The sequence below is a fragment of the Haliotis asinina genome, chromosome 13 (genome assembly GCF_037392515.1).
Source record: "Haliotis asinina isolate JCU_RB_2024 chromosome 13, JCU_Hal_asi_v2, whole genome shotgun sequence".
NCBI lineage: Eukaryota > Metazoa > Mollusca > Gastropoda > Lepetellida > Haliotidae > Haliotis > Haliotis asinina.
The window spans coordinates 24,934,626-24,950,293 of NC_090292.1; the positions used below are offsets into that span (position 1 = coordinate 24,934,626).

The 15,668-nt window shown below is 38.9% G+C and overlaps 1 protein-coding gene across 1 annotated transcript in view; it reads right to left on the bottom strand.

The window, feature by feature from the left end:
• Positions 1 to 15,210, bottom strand: part of LOC137259464 (serine/threonine-protein phosphatase 6 regulatory ankyrin repeat subunit B-like) — an 84,355-nt gene extending 69,145 nt beyond the window's left edge. The window contains exon 1 of the mRNA XM_067797114.1: positions 13,773 to 15,210. Within this exon, the coding sequence (XP_067653215.1) occupies positions 13,773 to 15,210 (1,438 nt within the window). The remainder of the gene's footprint in view (positions 1 to 13,772) is intronic.
• Positions 15,211 to 15,668: the final 458 nt, after the last annotated feature.

The window sequence follows — 15,668 nt, forward strand, 5'->3', positions numbered from 1 at the left end:
CATAGGTACAAAACAGCTTGCAAATACTGCAGTATCTGTTTCTCCCCATAAGTCTTTAAACAGCAGCAAAGGCATCTTGAGAGACAGGGACCGGTGGCTTGCCCACATGAGTGAAACAGAAATCGCCACTGAACTACAAAATCAAGGAGTCACTCATGTCAAACGATTCACTTTTAAGAAAAATGGAGAAACTTTCAATACAAATACTTATTTGATTTCTTTTTCACAACCGAAACATCCAAAGTATATCAAAGCTGGATATTGTAATATCGAAGTGGAGCAATATATTCCAAATCCACTTCGTTGTTACAAGTGTCAAAAGTTTGGTCACGGTGCCCAATCTTGCAGGAATCGTGAAATGTGGTGAAGAAGATCATGAAGGTTCTGACTGTTTGTCTTCTCCAAAATGTGTTAATTGTCTGGGAGACCATATGTCTTCATCAAAGTCATGTGAAATCTGGAAACGTGAATATGAAATTATCAAAATCAAAACTCAAAAGAATGTCACCTATCATGAGGCAAAACGTTTAGTAAATGCAGCCTTGCCTCAGTCATCAAATATAACATACTTTGCTGTCGTTGCTCGCCCTCATGCTAAATCTGTGCTGTCTGTTTCATGTCAGACAGATATCACCTGGGTCAAAGCTGACAAACAGACTTTAAGTACATCAGATTCTGCTGGTGATAAGAATCATGCCATATCAGCTTGCCAGACTGAATTACAAACAATATCTCCTGCAGTGAAAAATCCTTGCCATAAAGTATATTATAGACAAAAATCTGATCGAGTACAAAAGGGATCACGTGATCCTGTACAAGTCTATAACAAGTTTCAACTTTTAGAAGACATGGACGTCTCTCCTCATCCCCGTGCGCGAAATAGAAGCAGTTCGCCTCGGAAGGGGAAAAGTCGGTCCCCAGTACTACCACCTGCTATTAAATGAACAATAATTCCTTAATCCAATGGAATTGCAGAGGACTTAGGACCAATTTTAATGAAGTACAATTACTAGCACAGGATTATAAACCATCAGCATCATTTAGTTTTCAAGAAACGTACTTGAAACATACCGATAAGTTCGAATTGCGTAAATACCATTCTTATCATTCTTTTTCACCCCCTGGTGATAAAGCCACTGGTGGATCTTCCATATTGGTGAGACATGGTACTATTCATAGCCCTGTTCCTCTTAAAACCAATCTTCAGGCTGTTGCTGTTCGTCTTACTTTACACATAACTCTTACTCTTTGTTCCTTGTATATCTCCCCTTCTTCCATTCTCCATCAGAATGATCTTCAAGATTTGTATGACCAATTACCAAAACCCTGTATCATAATGGGTGATCTCAATGGACATAACCCATTATGGGGAAGTCCTGATACCAACAGTAAAGGGAAAGTTCTTGAAGAGTTTATATCTGATAATAATTTATGTATATTCAATGATGGCTCTAACACGTATTTGCATCCTGCAACGGGAACATATTCGTCTTTAGACCTGTCACTCACTGATTCAAACGTTTATAATGAGTGAGTGAGTGAGTGAGTGAGTTAAAATGTACCGTCACATCGGCAATATCGCAGCCATATCGTGACGAGAACAATTCACTTAATAAAATGAAAACGTCGGGAAGAGTAAAACCTGCCGACAATGGACAGTAAAACTACTAGACTATCGCAGGTATGAACATAAAACTAGCATGTAAAACTAAAACACTGTAATGAGAGAAGACAATACAATATAAAACACGGGCTATAAATCACCAACAACTGAAGGTAGATCACCATACTAGGGACCATGGGGACTTTCAATACTTTCGCTACCTGCATGGATCCCAGTTGGTTTTACACCATCCCCTCAGTCATTGGCGATTGTAAGACAAGTTAGCCAAAATTTAAAATAACAAGAATACTACGATTAAAAACTTGGTATGTGAAAATTTTACTTTGAAAATTTTGGGACTTACGTACCCTCTCAGGGGGACAATAATTTTACAATACTTTAACCCCCTTTGAAGGCACAGCCACCAACAATCGCAGTTGCTAATTTAGACTACCATTAACAACTTTATTCTATATACAAAACATATTATTCAAAATTTAGCCAACAATTCTATTTCTTTTAAAAATCCAATTATTAAATGATAATTTACTTTATTAAAAAGATCCTTAATTGATTTAACATTGAAATATTTATCCCTTGTGATGGCAAAATCAATACAGTCAAGCAAGACATGCTTGACAGTGATTCCTTCATCACAAGGGATGCAAAACGGGGGATCTTCGCCTTTTAGCAAATACTCATGAGTGTATCTTGTATGACCAATACGACATCGTCGCATAATGACCTCTTCAAATCTGGACTGACAACCCAAGTGAGTATAACCGATTGTTGGCTTGATTTGGTGTAATTTATTGATACCCACTTGGGTGTCCCACTTCTTTTGCATCAGATCATGGATATACGTTCTAATGCAAGCTTTGTAATCTGAATATGGAAGAAGAAGTGGTGTTACAGATTTGTTGAGTGCCGCCTTTGCAGCAAGGTCAGCCATTGTGTTACCAGAGATTCCAACATGACTTGGTAACCAGCAAATGTCGATGTCGTATTGGCCAGTAGCAAGATTATTATACAATTCAACAATATCAGTTAAAAGTGGATGTTGAGAAGATACATTTTTAATAGCCTGAAGGCAAGAAAGAGAGTCGGAATAAATGATATATTGTTTATATTTTGGGTGTTTTTTAATATATTTTAGGGCTGTTAATATGGCATGTGCTTCTGCTGTAAAAATTGAACTACTGTCTGGTAATCTGGAAGATATTGTTCTGGATCCAATGACAGTGGCACAAGCAACTGCGCCACCATCCTTGGACCCATCTGTAAATAAGGATTTATATGTACTATATTTACTTTTTAATTGATTATATGCTTGTTTATATTGTAATTCATTAGTTTCTGATTTTTTATATTTACTTAATGTAAGGTCAACTTGTGGTTTACCCAGTTGTCAAGGAGGTGAAGAAAACAAGCGAGAAGGGGCTATATTTTCTAGCTCAATGCCAGCAGCTGAGAGAAAAGGTTTCACTCTTAGTCCAAGAGGCGGAACAAGTGAAGGCTTTTTATTGTACAAATCCCCATACGGGGGATTGAAGACACAATGATATGCAGGGTTGGACGTATGTGAATACAGTTTAGTAAGATACTGCAAAGATAATTTATTACGGCGTTGATCAAGGGGAGGTTCATCTGCTTCAACGTATAGACTGTCAACAGGGGAAGTTCGGAATGATCCGAGACAAAGTCTTAGCCCTTGATGTTGGATAGAATCAAGTAGTTTGAGGTTGCTTTTACAGGCTCCACCATAAACAATGGAGCCGTAATCCAGTTTAGATCGGACGAGTGACCTGTATAAATGTAGGAGGGTTGATTGGTCGCCTCCCCACGTTGTATTTGAAACGACTTTCAACAAATCAAGCGCCTTCAAGCATTTGGTCTTTAGGTATTTAATATGTGGCAGAAAGGTTAAGTGTGAGTCAAAGATGAGACCAAGGAACTTAGCTTCCTTGACAACTTTGATGGGTGCACCATTTAAAGACAAGTCAGGGTCTTTATGAGGTTTGTATTTTCGGCAAAAGTGAATGCAATTTGTCTTAGATTGAGAAAATTTAAACCCATTCTCAAGGCACCATTTATGAATTTTGTTGAGACAGATTTGTAACTGCCTCTCGATGGTTCGCATATTTTTGCCACGACAAGAAATATTAAAGTCATCCACGAAAAGGGAGCCATTGATTGAATCTGTTAAAACATTTGAAAGACTATTTATTTTAATACTGAATAAAGTGATAGACAAAATACTGCCCTGGGGACACCCTGGTCCTGCTTATAATAATCAGACAGGGTAGAACCCACACGCACTTGAAACTGCCTGTCAGTTAAAAACTCAGCTATAAACTCAGGCAAACAGCCCCGCAAACCAAGTCATGTAAATCTCTCAAAATACCGTACTTCCATGTTGTATCATAAGCTTTTTCTAAATCAAAAAGTATTGACACAGAATGGTCCTTGTTAAGAAGGGCATTTTTAACAAACGACTCCAATGGGACTAAATGGTTAATGGTACTGCGATTTTTTCGAAAACCACATTGAATATTAGTAATTAAATTGTTAGTTTCTAGGTACCAAGTTAATCTGTTATTGACCATGCGCTCCATGGTTTTGCAAACGCAGCTAGTCAAGGAAATGGGTCTATAGTTGGATGGATCTTTAGGATCACGTCCGGGTTTAGGTATGGGCACAACTATAGCATCACCCCAAGAGGAAGGGAATGTACGAGATATCCAAATTTCATCGAAAATATTCAATAGTGTCTCTAAACAGGAGTTAGGTAAGTGTTTCAGGAGCTGATAATGTATGTTATCAGCTCCTGTTGCAGTATCGTGAGCTTGTTCAAGGGCAGTTTGAAGCTCACGGATGGAAAAGATTTCGTTATAGTCTTCCCCATTATCAGAATGAAAACTAATTTGTTTCTTTTCCTGCAGTTTTTGGTATTTTTCAAATTGAGGAACGTTGTTTGATGAAGAAGAATGTTGAGCAAGTGTTTCACCCAGTTTATTTGCGATATCAGATTTATCTGTTAATACCTGATCTCCAGTTTTGAGATGATGTATGCTTGATTTGTTACCCTTACCTTTAATTCTCTGGATCATGTTCCATACTTTAGACATTGGCGTACATGAGTTGATTTTCGAAACGTAATTTTGCCACGACAGGCGCTTATTGTGCTTGAAGGTACGCCGTGCTTTAGCATTTAAGATTTTATATTTATTCAAATTATGTACTATTGGGTGGCGACGGAAATAGTGTTCAGCTTTTTTCCGTGCCTTTCGAGCTTGTTTGCAGTCATTATTAAACCACGGTTTACGTATGTGGGGATTGGTAGAGGACTTAGGAATACATTCATCGGCAATTTTGTTTAGCTCATCAGAGAATAATTGTACAGAATCAGGAGCACCAATGAAACGAGCAAGATTCCGTTTGTCAGTACATAGTAATTCAAATAAAGGCCAGTTAGCTTTGCTGAAGTTCCATCGTGATGGTGGAGGAATATCAGCCGGAATTGATGGTTTAAGAATGGTTGGAAAATGATCGCTGCCGCACAGGTCACTATGGACAGACCATTCAAATTCATTTAACAGATCTGCATCAGTGAGGGACAAATCAAGAGATGAATATGTGCCTGTACCAAAATGCAAATATGTTTTCGAAGTATCATTAAATATACACAGATCGTTGTTTGAAAGAAAATCTTCCAGTATCTTTCCAGTTTGGTTTGTGTCAGAACTGCCCCAAAGTGGATTATGACCGTTTAAGTCACCCATAATGATACATGGCTTCGGCAGTTGGTCATAGAGCGCCTGAAGATCAGTTTGGTGAAGATGAGTAGATGGTGGTATATATAGGGAGCATAATGTAAAAACAATGCTCAAAGTCAATCTGACAGCAACGGCCTGAAGTGTTGTATTAAGAGGAACAGGGCTGTGAATGACACCCTGTCTCACCAAAATGGAAGATCCTCCTGTAGCTCTAAATCCTGGAGGAGAAAAGAAGTTATATGAAGCATACTGCCGTATATCAAATTGATCTGTTGCTTTAAAATAAGTTTCTTGCAAACAAAATGCCGATGGTTTGAAATCCTGTATTAGTAGTTGCAAATCATTAAAATTATTCTTCAGTCCTCTACAATTCCACTGAACAATGGTGTCTAAACTACTCATGGAGGCTCAATCGGAGTTCGTGAGTTGGTGTGGGATCTACTCCCACAGACTGGGGGAGATGGGGTGGCCTCCATCTCCAAAGGATCAAATTGATTTTGAACATGTATGGGGGACGACTGAGAGGAAGGCACCTCCAAGTGTTGGATGGTTCTGGTTCTTCTCGATTGCTTCTTTTCCTTTTGCACATTTTTAGATGATTTATGTTGTATTTTCAATGAATCTGTGGTACATTCTGTTACTGACAAAGGATCAGCTGAAGGAGTCGATGTGATAGTATCTGTCTGAGAGGCCGATGTTGAAGTATTGGATTCGACCATGTGAGAGGTCTCATCTGTTTCACCTATTGTAAGTTGTTTGTGTACCCATGATATTGACGTTTGGCATGACGTAGATCTCATGGGAGGTTTAGAAGTAGTGGCACGTGATGAAACTGCATCAGAATATGACACTGATGAAGTGGTTGAAATGGCTACCAATTTTCTAGCTTCAGCATATGAAATATTGCTGGTGTATTTGATATTTTGGATTTTACTTTCAAGTTCATAAGAAGGGCAAGATTTGGATGAAGCCAAGTGATCACCATTGCAGTTGGCACACTTGATGACATTTGTGCACTCAGAGAGTTCATGTGCATCACCACAACGAGAACATATCGTCTTGTTACGACAGAACTTGGCCCCATGACCAAACTTTTGGCATTTAAAGCATCGGAGTGGAGATGGTACATAAACCTCAACTCCGATATTAAAGTATCCAGCTTTAACGTATTTTGGAAGGGAAGAAAGTGAAAACGTAAACAGGTAAGTGTTCAGCTTCATGATTGTGCCATCATCTTTCTTTTTAGTAAAACGCTTTACTCCGGTTACTCCCTGGCTTTTCAGTTCATTAACAATGTCATCCTCATTCATGTCACAAAGGCAACGTGCCCTGTCTCTGACTATACCTCTACAGGAATTCAGGGTTCTGTGCACTGAGACAACAACAGGTGTATTCACAAACTGTTTTAGTTTCAACAGATTGTCCGATTGTTGTCTCCGTGCACATTCCACTAGAAGCGAACCATTTCGGAGACGTGTAACGTCCTTCACTTCTCCACAGACACCTTGAATGCCTTTAGATATTGCAAAGGGGTTAAGTTTCAACGGAATATCGTTTGGAGATGAGATAACTATGAACCTCGGCCACGTGTCAAAAATATCAGAAGATCCTTCATCAGACGATGTAGACTCCACATATCTACGTTTATGTTTGGATGAACCAGAAGGAATAGAAAGTGCCATGGTGTAGGAAAAGCGTTCGACATCCCTGCTCCCCACCCACCATGGAGTGTCAACGAGGACGGTGAAACAGCGGAAACCAGTCTGTGCCACCAGGGCTACAGGGATGTTATACTCCAGCTAATAAAAACTTGAAAAGCTATGGAATCAAACAGAAGAATACCAGGCTGGTTCGCCCTTGACACCTTTCTGGAGAAACACAGAATTCAGAGGTCTTTATTGCCAGATTGGCCCATGAGCCACCGCCTTCTGGCATAGGACTCTAGGCAAATTGAAGAGAACAGGTTATGGATGATATTCATTCAAATCATTCAAAATAATTTTCACATTCGTCAATGTCAAGATGAATGTGTCCATGCTCAGTGCACGACGTGACCAGCCGATTGATAGCATCGGGCCGATTCTACCACCCGTCTAGGTGAAGTAAGGGCCAAAGTGGTGTGTTGAGCAAAAGGAACACGTCCCAGGCTCCCAGTGCCCTCAACCACCAGACTACCGTCCTCCACCGACACGGGACGCAACCCACGGCAAACAGGTTGCCCAATTTAGTCGCCTCTTACGACCAGCAATGGGGTGCTGTGGACACATTCTGCCCCGGGTCCACACGGGATCAAACGTTTATAATGAGTTTGAATGGTCAGTCCATAATGATCTTTGTGGCAGTGACCATTTTCCTACAGTACTTACAGCAATTATCCCTTCCGATGATCCGCCTGTAACAAGATGGAAGTTTTCAAAGGCCAATTGGCCATTATTTCAGGCCACCTGCCTTATGGAACTTAAACCAAACCTTTTCATGGATGTCCCTGATCCAATTAAACTATTCTCAGACAAACTAAAACATATAGCTGATGAAACTATTCCTAAGTCCTCTGTAAATACGCACATCCGTAAACCATGGTTTAATGATGAATGCAAACAGGCTAGGAAAAAGAGGAAGAAAGCAGAGAAATATTTTCGTCTTCATCCAACTGTTCATAACTTAAATAATGTAAAAATCAGTTACGCTAAAGCTCGACGACCGTTTAAACACATTAAACGTCATACTTGGAAAAATTACGTTTCCAAAATAAATTCCCGTACTCCTATGTCAAGGGTATGGAATATGATCCAAAAAATTAAAGGCAAGGGTTCCAAATCCAGTAGTATTCAGCATCTCAAAAATGATAATAACATACTAACTGAAAAATCTGATATTGCAAACAAGTTGGGTGAAACGTTGGCTAAACATCCGTCCTCCTCAAATTATCATCCAAAATTCCAGACTTATCAAACACACCAAGAGAAGAAACCAGTAACTCTTAAATCTGATAATGGTGAAGACTATAATGAGGTATTTTCATTACATGAACTTCATACTGCGCTTTCACAGGCTCACGATACTGCAACAGGACCTGATGATATCCATTACCAACTCTTAAAACATTTGCCTGAATCATGTCTCGAAACGTTACTACTTGGCATTTTTGACCATATTTGGATAACACAACATTTTCCCCCTTCATGGCGAAAGGCCGTAGTTGTTCCTATTCCAAAGCCTGGGAGGGATCATACAGATCCATCAAATTACCGACCTATTTCCTTAACTACCTGTGTTTGCAAAACCATGGAGCGAATGGTAAATAATCGCTTAGTTTGGTTTTTGGAAACCAACAATCTGATTACTGATATACAATATGGTTTTCGTAAAAACCGAAGCACAATTGACCACTTGGTTCGGTTGGAATCATTTGTAAAATATTCTTTCATTAAAAAACAACATGCAGTATCAATCTTTTTTGATCTCGAAAAAGCATATGATACTACTTGGAAGCATGGTATTTTGAAAGATTTATATTCTTTTGGGTTGAGAGGTCGCTTGCTTCAGTTTATATCCAATTTTTTAAATGACAGACAGTTTCAAGTACGTGTGGGATCAACCCTCTCAGATTATTTTCATCAAGATCAAGGTGTTCCACAAGGCAGTATTTTGTCTGTGACTTTATTTAGTATTAAAATCAATAGTCTTTCTAAGGTTTTAAGTGATTCAGTAGATGGATCACTATTTGTGGATGATTTTAATGTTTCTTGTAGAGGTAGAAATATGCATACAATAGAGAGGCAATTACAAATTTGTCTCAATAAAATTGAAAAATGGTCATAAAAATGAAAACGGGTTTAAATTTTCTATAACATTTTTAAATGGCACCCCCATCAAAGTAGTAAAGGAGGCCAAGTTCTTGGGTCTTATTTTCGACTCACATCTAACTTTTCTGCCCTACATTAAATCCCTTAAAACTAAATGCCTGAAGGCACTTGATCTGTTAAAAGATGTTTCCAATTCAAAGTGGGGAGGAGACCAAACTACCCTACTCTACTTATACAGATCTCTCATCCGTTCGAAACTTGATTACGGCTCCATCGTTTATGGTGAAGCCTGTAAAAGCAACCTCAAACTACTTGATTCTATCCACCATTAAGGTCTAAGACTATGTCTTGGGTCATTTAGAACTTCTCCTATTGACAGTCTTTACGTCGAGGCCGATGAGCCATCTCTTACTCAACGACGTATAAAACTCTCCTTACAGTATATAACAAAATTATATTCTAATGAAGCCAACCCTGCATTTAACTGTGTTTTTAATCCTCTTTATGAGGATCTGTACAATAAAAAGTCTTCTCTTGTTCCTCCTCTGGGACTTAGAATAAAACCTTTTCTGTCTGCTTGCGGCATTGAGCTAGCCAATATATCTCCTTCCCGTCTACTTTCGTCTCCATCTTGGCAGTTAGTTAGACCCGAAGTTGACCTAACACTGACAAGTTTTAAAAATCAGAAAAAAATGAATTACAATATAAACAAGAACATAATCAATTAAAAAGTAAGTATAATACATACAAATCTTTATTTACAGATGGGTCCAAGGATGGTAGCGCAGTGGCTTATGCCACTGTCATTGGATCCAGAACAATATCTTTCAGATTACCAGATAATAGTTCTATTTTCACAGCAGAAGCAAACGCAATATTAACTGCTCTTAAATATATTGAAAGACATCCCAGACATAAACAGTATATTATCTATTCTGGTTCTCTTTCTTGCCTCCAGGCAATTAAAACATGTCATGTAAACATCCACTTTTAATAGAAATAATTGAATTGTATAATAATCTTGCTACTGGCCAATACGACATCGTCTTTTGTTTGTTACCCAGCCATATAGGCATTTCTGGCAACACAATGGCCGATCTTGTTGCCAAGGCAGCACTCAAAAAATCCGTGACTCCACTTCTTGTCCCATACTCTGATTATAAAGCTACCATTAGATCGTATATCCGAGATCTGATGCAAAAGAGGTGGAACACCCAAGTGGGTGTAAATAAATTACATGCAATAAAACCTTATATTGGTTATACCCACTTGGGTTGTCAATCGAGATTTGAGGAGGTCATTATGCGGCGATGTCGTATTGGCCATACGAGATATACTCATGAATACCTTTTGAAAGGTGAGGATCCTCCGTTCTGCATCCCTTGTGATGAAAGAATCACAGTCGAGCATGTCTTGCTTGACTGTTTTGAGTATTCCATCACAAGGGATCAGTATTTTAATTCACAAACAATGAAGGATCTTTTTAGCAATGTTAGCCCTCATTTAATTATTGCATTTTTAAAGGAATTAGATTTATTAACTGAAGTGTAAGTAGATAAATATTTCATAATTGGAAGATTAAATTAGTGACTCAAACCGTTAGTGGCTGTACCGTTGAAGGGGGTTGAAGTACCGTAAAATAATTGTCCTCCTGAGAGGGTACATAAGTCCAGAAACATTAGAAGTAAATTTAAGTTTTCCAGCTTTTTAATCGTAGAATAAGTGTGTTTTTAGTTTATGGCTAGATTTGACTAAATTGCTAACAGCTGAAGGGATGATGTAAATCCAACTGGGGTCCATGCAGGAAGCAAATGTACTGTAAGTCCCCATGACCCTTAGTATGGTGATCTACCTTCAGTTGTTGGCAACCTATAGCTCATTTTAATATTGTACTGTCCTCTTTAGATCCATTGTTTTAGGTCTATTCACTAGTTTTACATTCTACTCTGTGATATCCTAGTTAGTTTTACAGTCCTTTGTCGACAGGGTTTTACAACGTATGTGCTATTAATTCATTTCTATTTTCATAATTACTCGTTCTCGTCACGATATGGCTGCAATATTGCCGATGTGACGTTAAATATTAACTCACTCACTCACTCACTCACTCACTACCCAGCCATGTTGGAATCTCTGGTAACACATTGGCAGACCTTGCTGCTAAGGCAGCACTCAACAAATCTGTGACACCACTGCGAATTCCTGACAGTGATTATAAAGCTACAATAAGATCTTATATCCGTCATCTGATGCAGAAACAGTGGGACACTCAGGTAGGTATAAATATATTACACGAAATAAAACCTAATACCGGTTACACCTACTTAGGTTGTCAGTCCAGATTTGAGGAGGTCATTATGCGACGATGTCGCATTGGCCATACGAGGTATACTCACAATTATCTATTAAAAGGCGAAGATCCTCCGTTTCCTTGTATCCCTTGTGATGAAAGAATCACAGTCAAGCATGTCATTTTTAATTATGTTAGCTCTCATTTAATTATTGTATTTTTAAAAGAATTAGATTTGCTAAATGAATTGTAAATAGATAAATATTTTATGCTTGGAAGTTTGAATTAGTAACTTAGTATGTTAGTGGCGGTTTCCTTGAGCGGGGTTAAAGCACTGAAATATTATTGTCCTCCTGAGAGGGTGCGTAAGTCCCAATACATTTGAAGTCAAATTTGATCTTCCATTTTTTTAGTCGTAGTATTTCTGTCATTTTAATTTGTGGCTAATCTTGCATACAATCACCAGCTGCTGAGGCGATGGTGCAAATCCAACTAGGGACCATGCTGGTAGCAGACGTACTATGAGTCCTCATGGCCCCTAGTATGGTGTTTCACATGTATTTCTCTCTGACCGCGAGAAACAAATCCCGTGGCGATCAGGATACATCTTCTACGAACGATACCAAATTCCAAAAGAATTTCTAGAACTCTATTTGTGCATCTTCCGGGAGTATGTTAAAAATGGAGAAGTAATTGATTTCGCTCACCTCTTCCAACCAAAACAATTTCAGGCATTTAATGGAATTCTGCGAGTTATGCTCTCAAACTGCTCGGAGTCTAAGGATAAATGCTTGACTCTTAACCTAGGTCGCCCTCTAATCTTTGATGGAGGCAACTCAACATGTAAGTGCAACTGACCACCCCGTTGGAAACAAACAATGTGCTTTATGCAAAAATAAAGACATAGACTACAAACATCAGGGCCGCCTCCCACTTGAGGTTTCAGAATTCCTAATCATACACGAGTTTCTCCCAAATATTGAAAATTTATATGATGAGGCCTGTGTTGGATGGGCCCTACGATATACAAAACTCCTTAGAAATTTAGCAAAGAACTGCATGTGTAAGAACGATCTTGTATTTACCGGCTACTATAAGGAGAATCAGAACCCGCTCAAGGGTTTAATTTGGAAATTATACCGCGCCAGTTACCTAACTATGGTGGGCCAATAGGGTTGGAAATAGCAGCACCACCATGCATCGAATATCGAAAAGCTGTCGACGTCCTGGAAGGAGTCTACCTATGCAGAAAGTTTACCATAGCCAAATACGAAGGGAAGAATAGACTGTTGCTGCTTCTTGAGTCATCGAGTGGAGAAACATTACTGACTTTTTGTCTGCGTCAGTTTCAAGAACGGACATAGAAAATACAATCAAAATGTTGAAATGTGGTAAATCCTCATATATTGATGGAACACCACCCGATTTATACAAACATCTCATAGTAAACATGTTTAAAGCTATTCTAGATTGAGGCATTTTCCCTGGCAGTTTTACTGGTGGCATTCTACTCTAACAAAGGAAGCTGGCATGAACCAAATAACTATCGAAGAATGAAAAACGCCTAAATTATTGCCATTTACCTTAAACTATATTTACCTGTATAGATTTCAAATTGTTCACCTGTTCATGTGTAATATTTCGGTGACTGAACTCAGTTCTTGGTTATTTGGACATAAACACCGAACAAAGCTCTTCTTATACAGACACACTGTTGGGCACACTGTTTTGAAAGAAGTTTCGGTAATAAATGTGATATGAAGACTGTTGGCAATCATCAACTTTTTTATAGAACGTATTGTTGCCTGTTATCGGAAACATTCTTTTATGCATCACGGCAGAATATGTCGTTCTGCGTCACTGGTTGACTCCCACTGTAATAACTATCAGTTGTTTTACTGGACAAATTTAAATATAAACCTATGATATTATGTCCATTTCGATGTCTTTTTCTAACAGTTCTTGATACAGGTAAACATTTTATGCGTTTTCATATAGCCTTCATATGCACGATATGACTGATATGACATTCTTAGTCCCTCACTCACGCTCTGACTGGCAGGCTTGTAACAGTAGCTTTGTTATAGACACGTACCCACATTTACTCGCTACCTCGCTTGCATTCAAGCCATGATTATTCCTGGTGGTTAAATCTACAATTCGCCTTGACAGTAAATAGCTCACCATATCTTCATCTCCGTGTGAACAGGCGATATGAAGGACATTTTCACCATCACTATTTACTACTGAAGGATCGGCTCTACTCTCTAGTAGCAATTCAAACACACTGAATGTACTTTGTCTTGCTGCTAAAAGCAGTGGTGTCATCCCTTTCGACCCTCTACAGTTTATATCAACAACGTGTAGCTTGAGGATATGCTCCACTATCTCCTCATCTTCTCCCATACAGGCGAAATGAAGAATGCTGTTACCATCACTATCTACTACTGAAAGATTCGCTCCACCCTCTAGTAGCAATTCAAACACACTGAACGTACTTTGTCTTGCTGCTAAAAGCACTGGTGTCATCCCTTTCGACCCTCTACAGTTTATATCAACAACCTGTAGCTTAAGGATATGCTCCACTATTTCCTCATCTTCTCCCATACAGGCGAAATGAAGGATGCTGTTAACATCATTATCTACTACTGAAAGATTCGCTCCACCCTCTAGTAGCAATTCAAACACACTGAACGTACTTTGTCTTGCTGCTAAAAGCAGTGGTGTCATCCCGTTAGATCCTCTACAGTTTATATCAACAACCTGTAGCTTGAGGATATGCTCCACTATTTCCTCATCTTCTCCCATACAGGCGAAATGAAGGATGCTGTTACCATCATTATCTACTGCTGAAAGATCCGCTCCACTCTCTACTAGCAATTTAAACACGCCATATGTACTGTACTCTGCTGCTACCAGCAGTGGTGTTTTCCCTTTATATCCTCTACAGTTTATGTTTAGAGTGTGTAGCTTGAGGACATGCTTCACTATCTCCTCACGGTCTCCCTTACAGGCCACATGAAGGATATTGTCACCATCTCTATTAACTGCTGAAAGATCAGCTCCACTCTCCAGTAGCAATTCAAACACATTGTATGTATTGTATTCTGCTGCTAACAGCAATGGTGTCATCCCTTTAGATCCTCCACAGTTTATGTCCACAATGTCCAACTTCAGGACATGCTTGACTATCTCCTCATCTTCACTCATACAGATGAAATGAAGAACGTTGTTACCATCACTATTTACTACTGAAGTATTCGCTCCGCTCTCTAGTAGCAACTCAAACACATCAGGTACATACAATTGTGCTGCTAACAAGAGTGGTGTCATCCCGTTAGATCCTCTAGAGTTTATGTCCACAATTTCCAGCCCGAGGATATGATTCACAATCTCTATATCTTCTCCCATACAGGCCAAATGAAGGATGTTATTACCCTCCTTGTCTCGTTCCGACAGATCAGCTCTCTTTTTCAACAGAAAATTAAATACTTTGAAGTTCGCGATATATGCCGCAAGTAGAACTGGTGTCATTCCATCGCCATTTTTACTATTTATGTTCACAGTGTTTTGTATGAGGATGTAATTCATTATATCGATATCACCTCCACGACAGGCCCAATGAAGGACGTTCTGGTCATCCTTGTCAGTCACTGAGAGATTAGCTCCGTTCCTTGCCAGAAAATCAAATACTTCTCGTTCTGCCTGATCTGCTGCAACTAGCACAGGTGTCATTCTATTACCGTTATTACTATTTATATCCGCACTGTTTTCTTTCAGGATATAATTCACAATCTGAACATATCCTTCTTGACAGGCCAAATGAAGAATGTTGTTACCATAATCGTCAGTTACTGACAGATTAGCTCCGTTTTTCACAAGAATATCAAATGCTTCGTGTTTTCCATAATATGTCGCAGTCAGTACTGGTGTCATGTGGTCATCGCCTTTACTATTTATATCCACAACATTATGCAACAGGATATAATTCACTATCTTAACATTTCCTCCTTGACAGGCCAAATGAAGGATGTTGTCACCATTTTCCTTAATTACTGACAGATTAGCTCCGTTTTTCACAAGAATATCAAATGCTTCGTGTTTTCCATTTAATGCCGCAGTCAGTACTGGTGTCATGTCTTCATCGCCTTTACTATTTACATCCACAACGTTATGCATCAGGATATAATTCA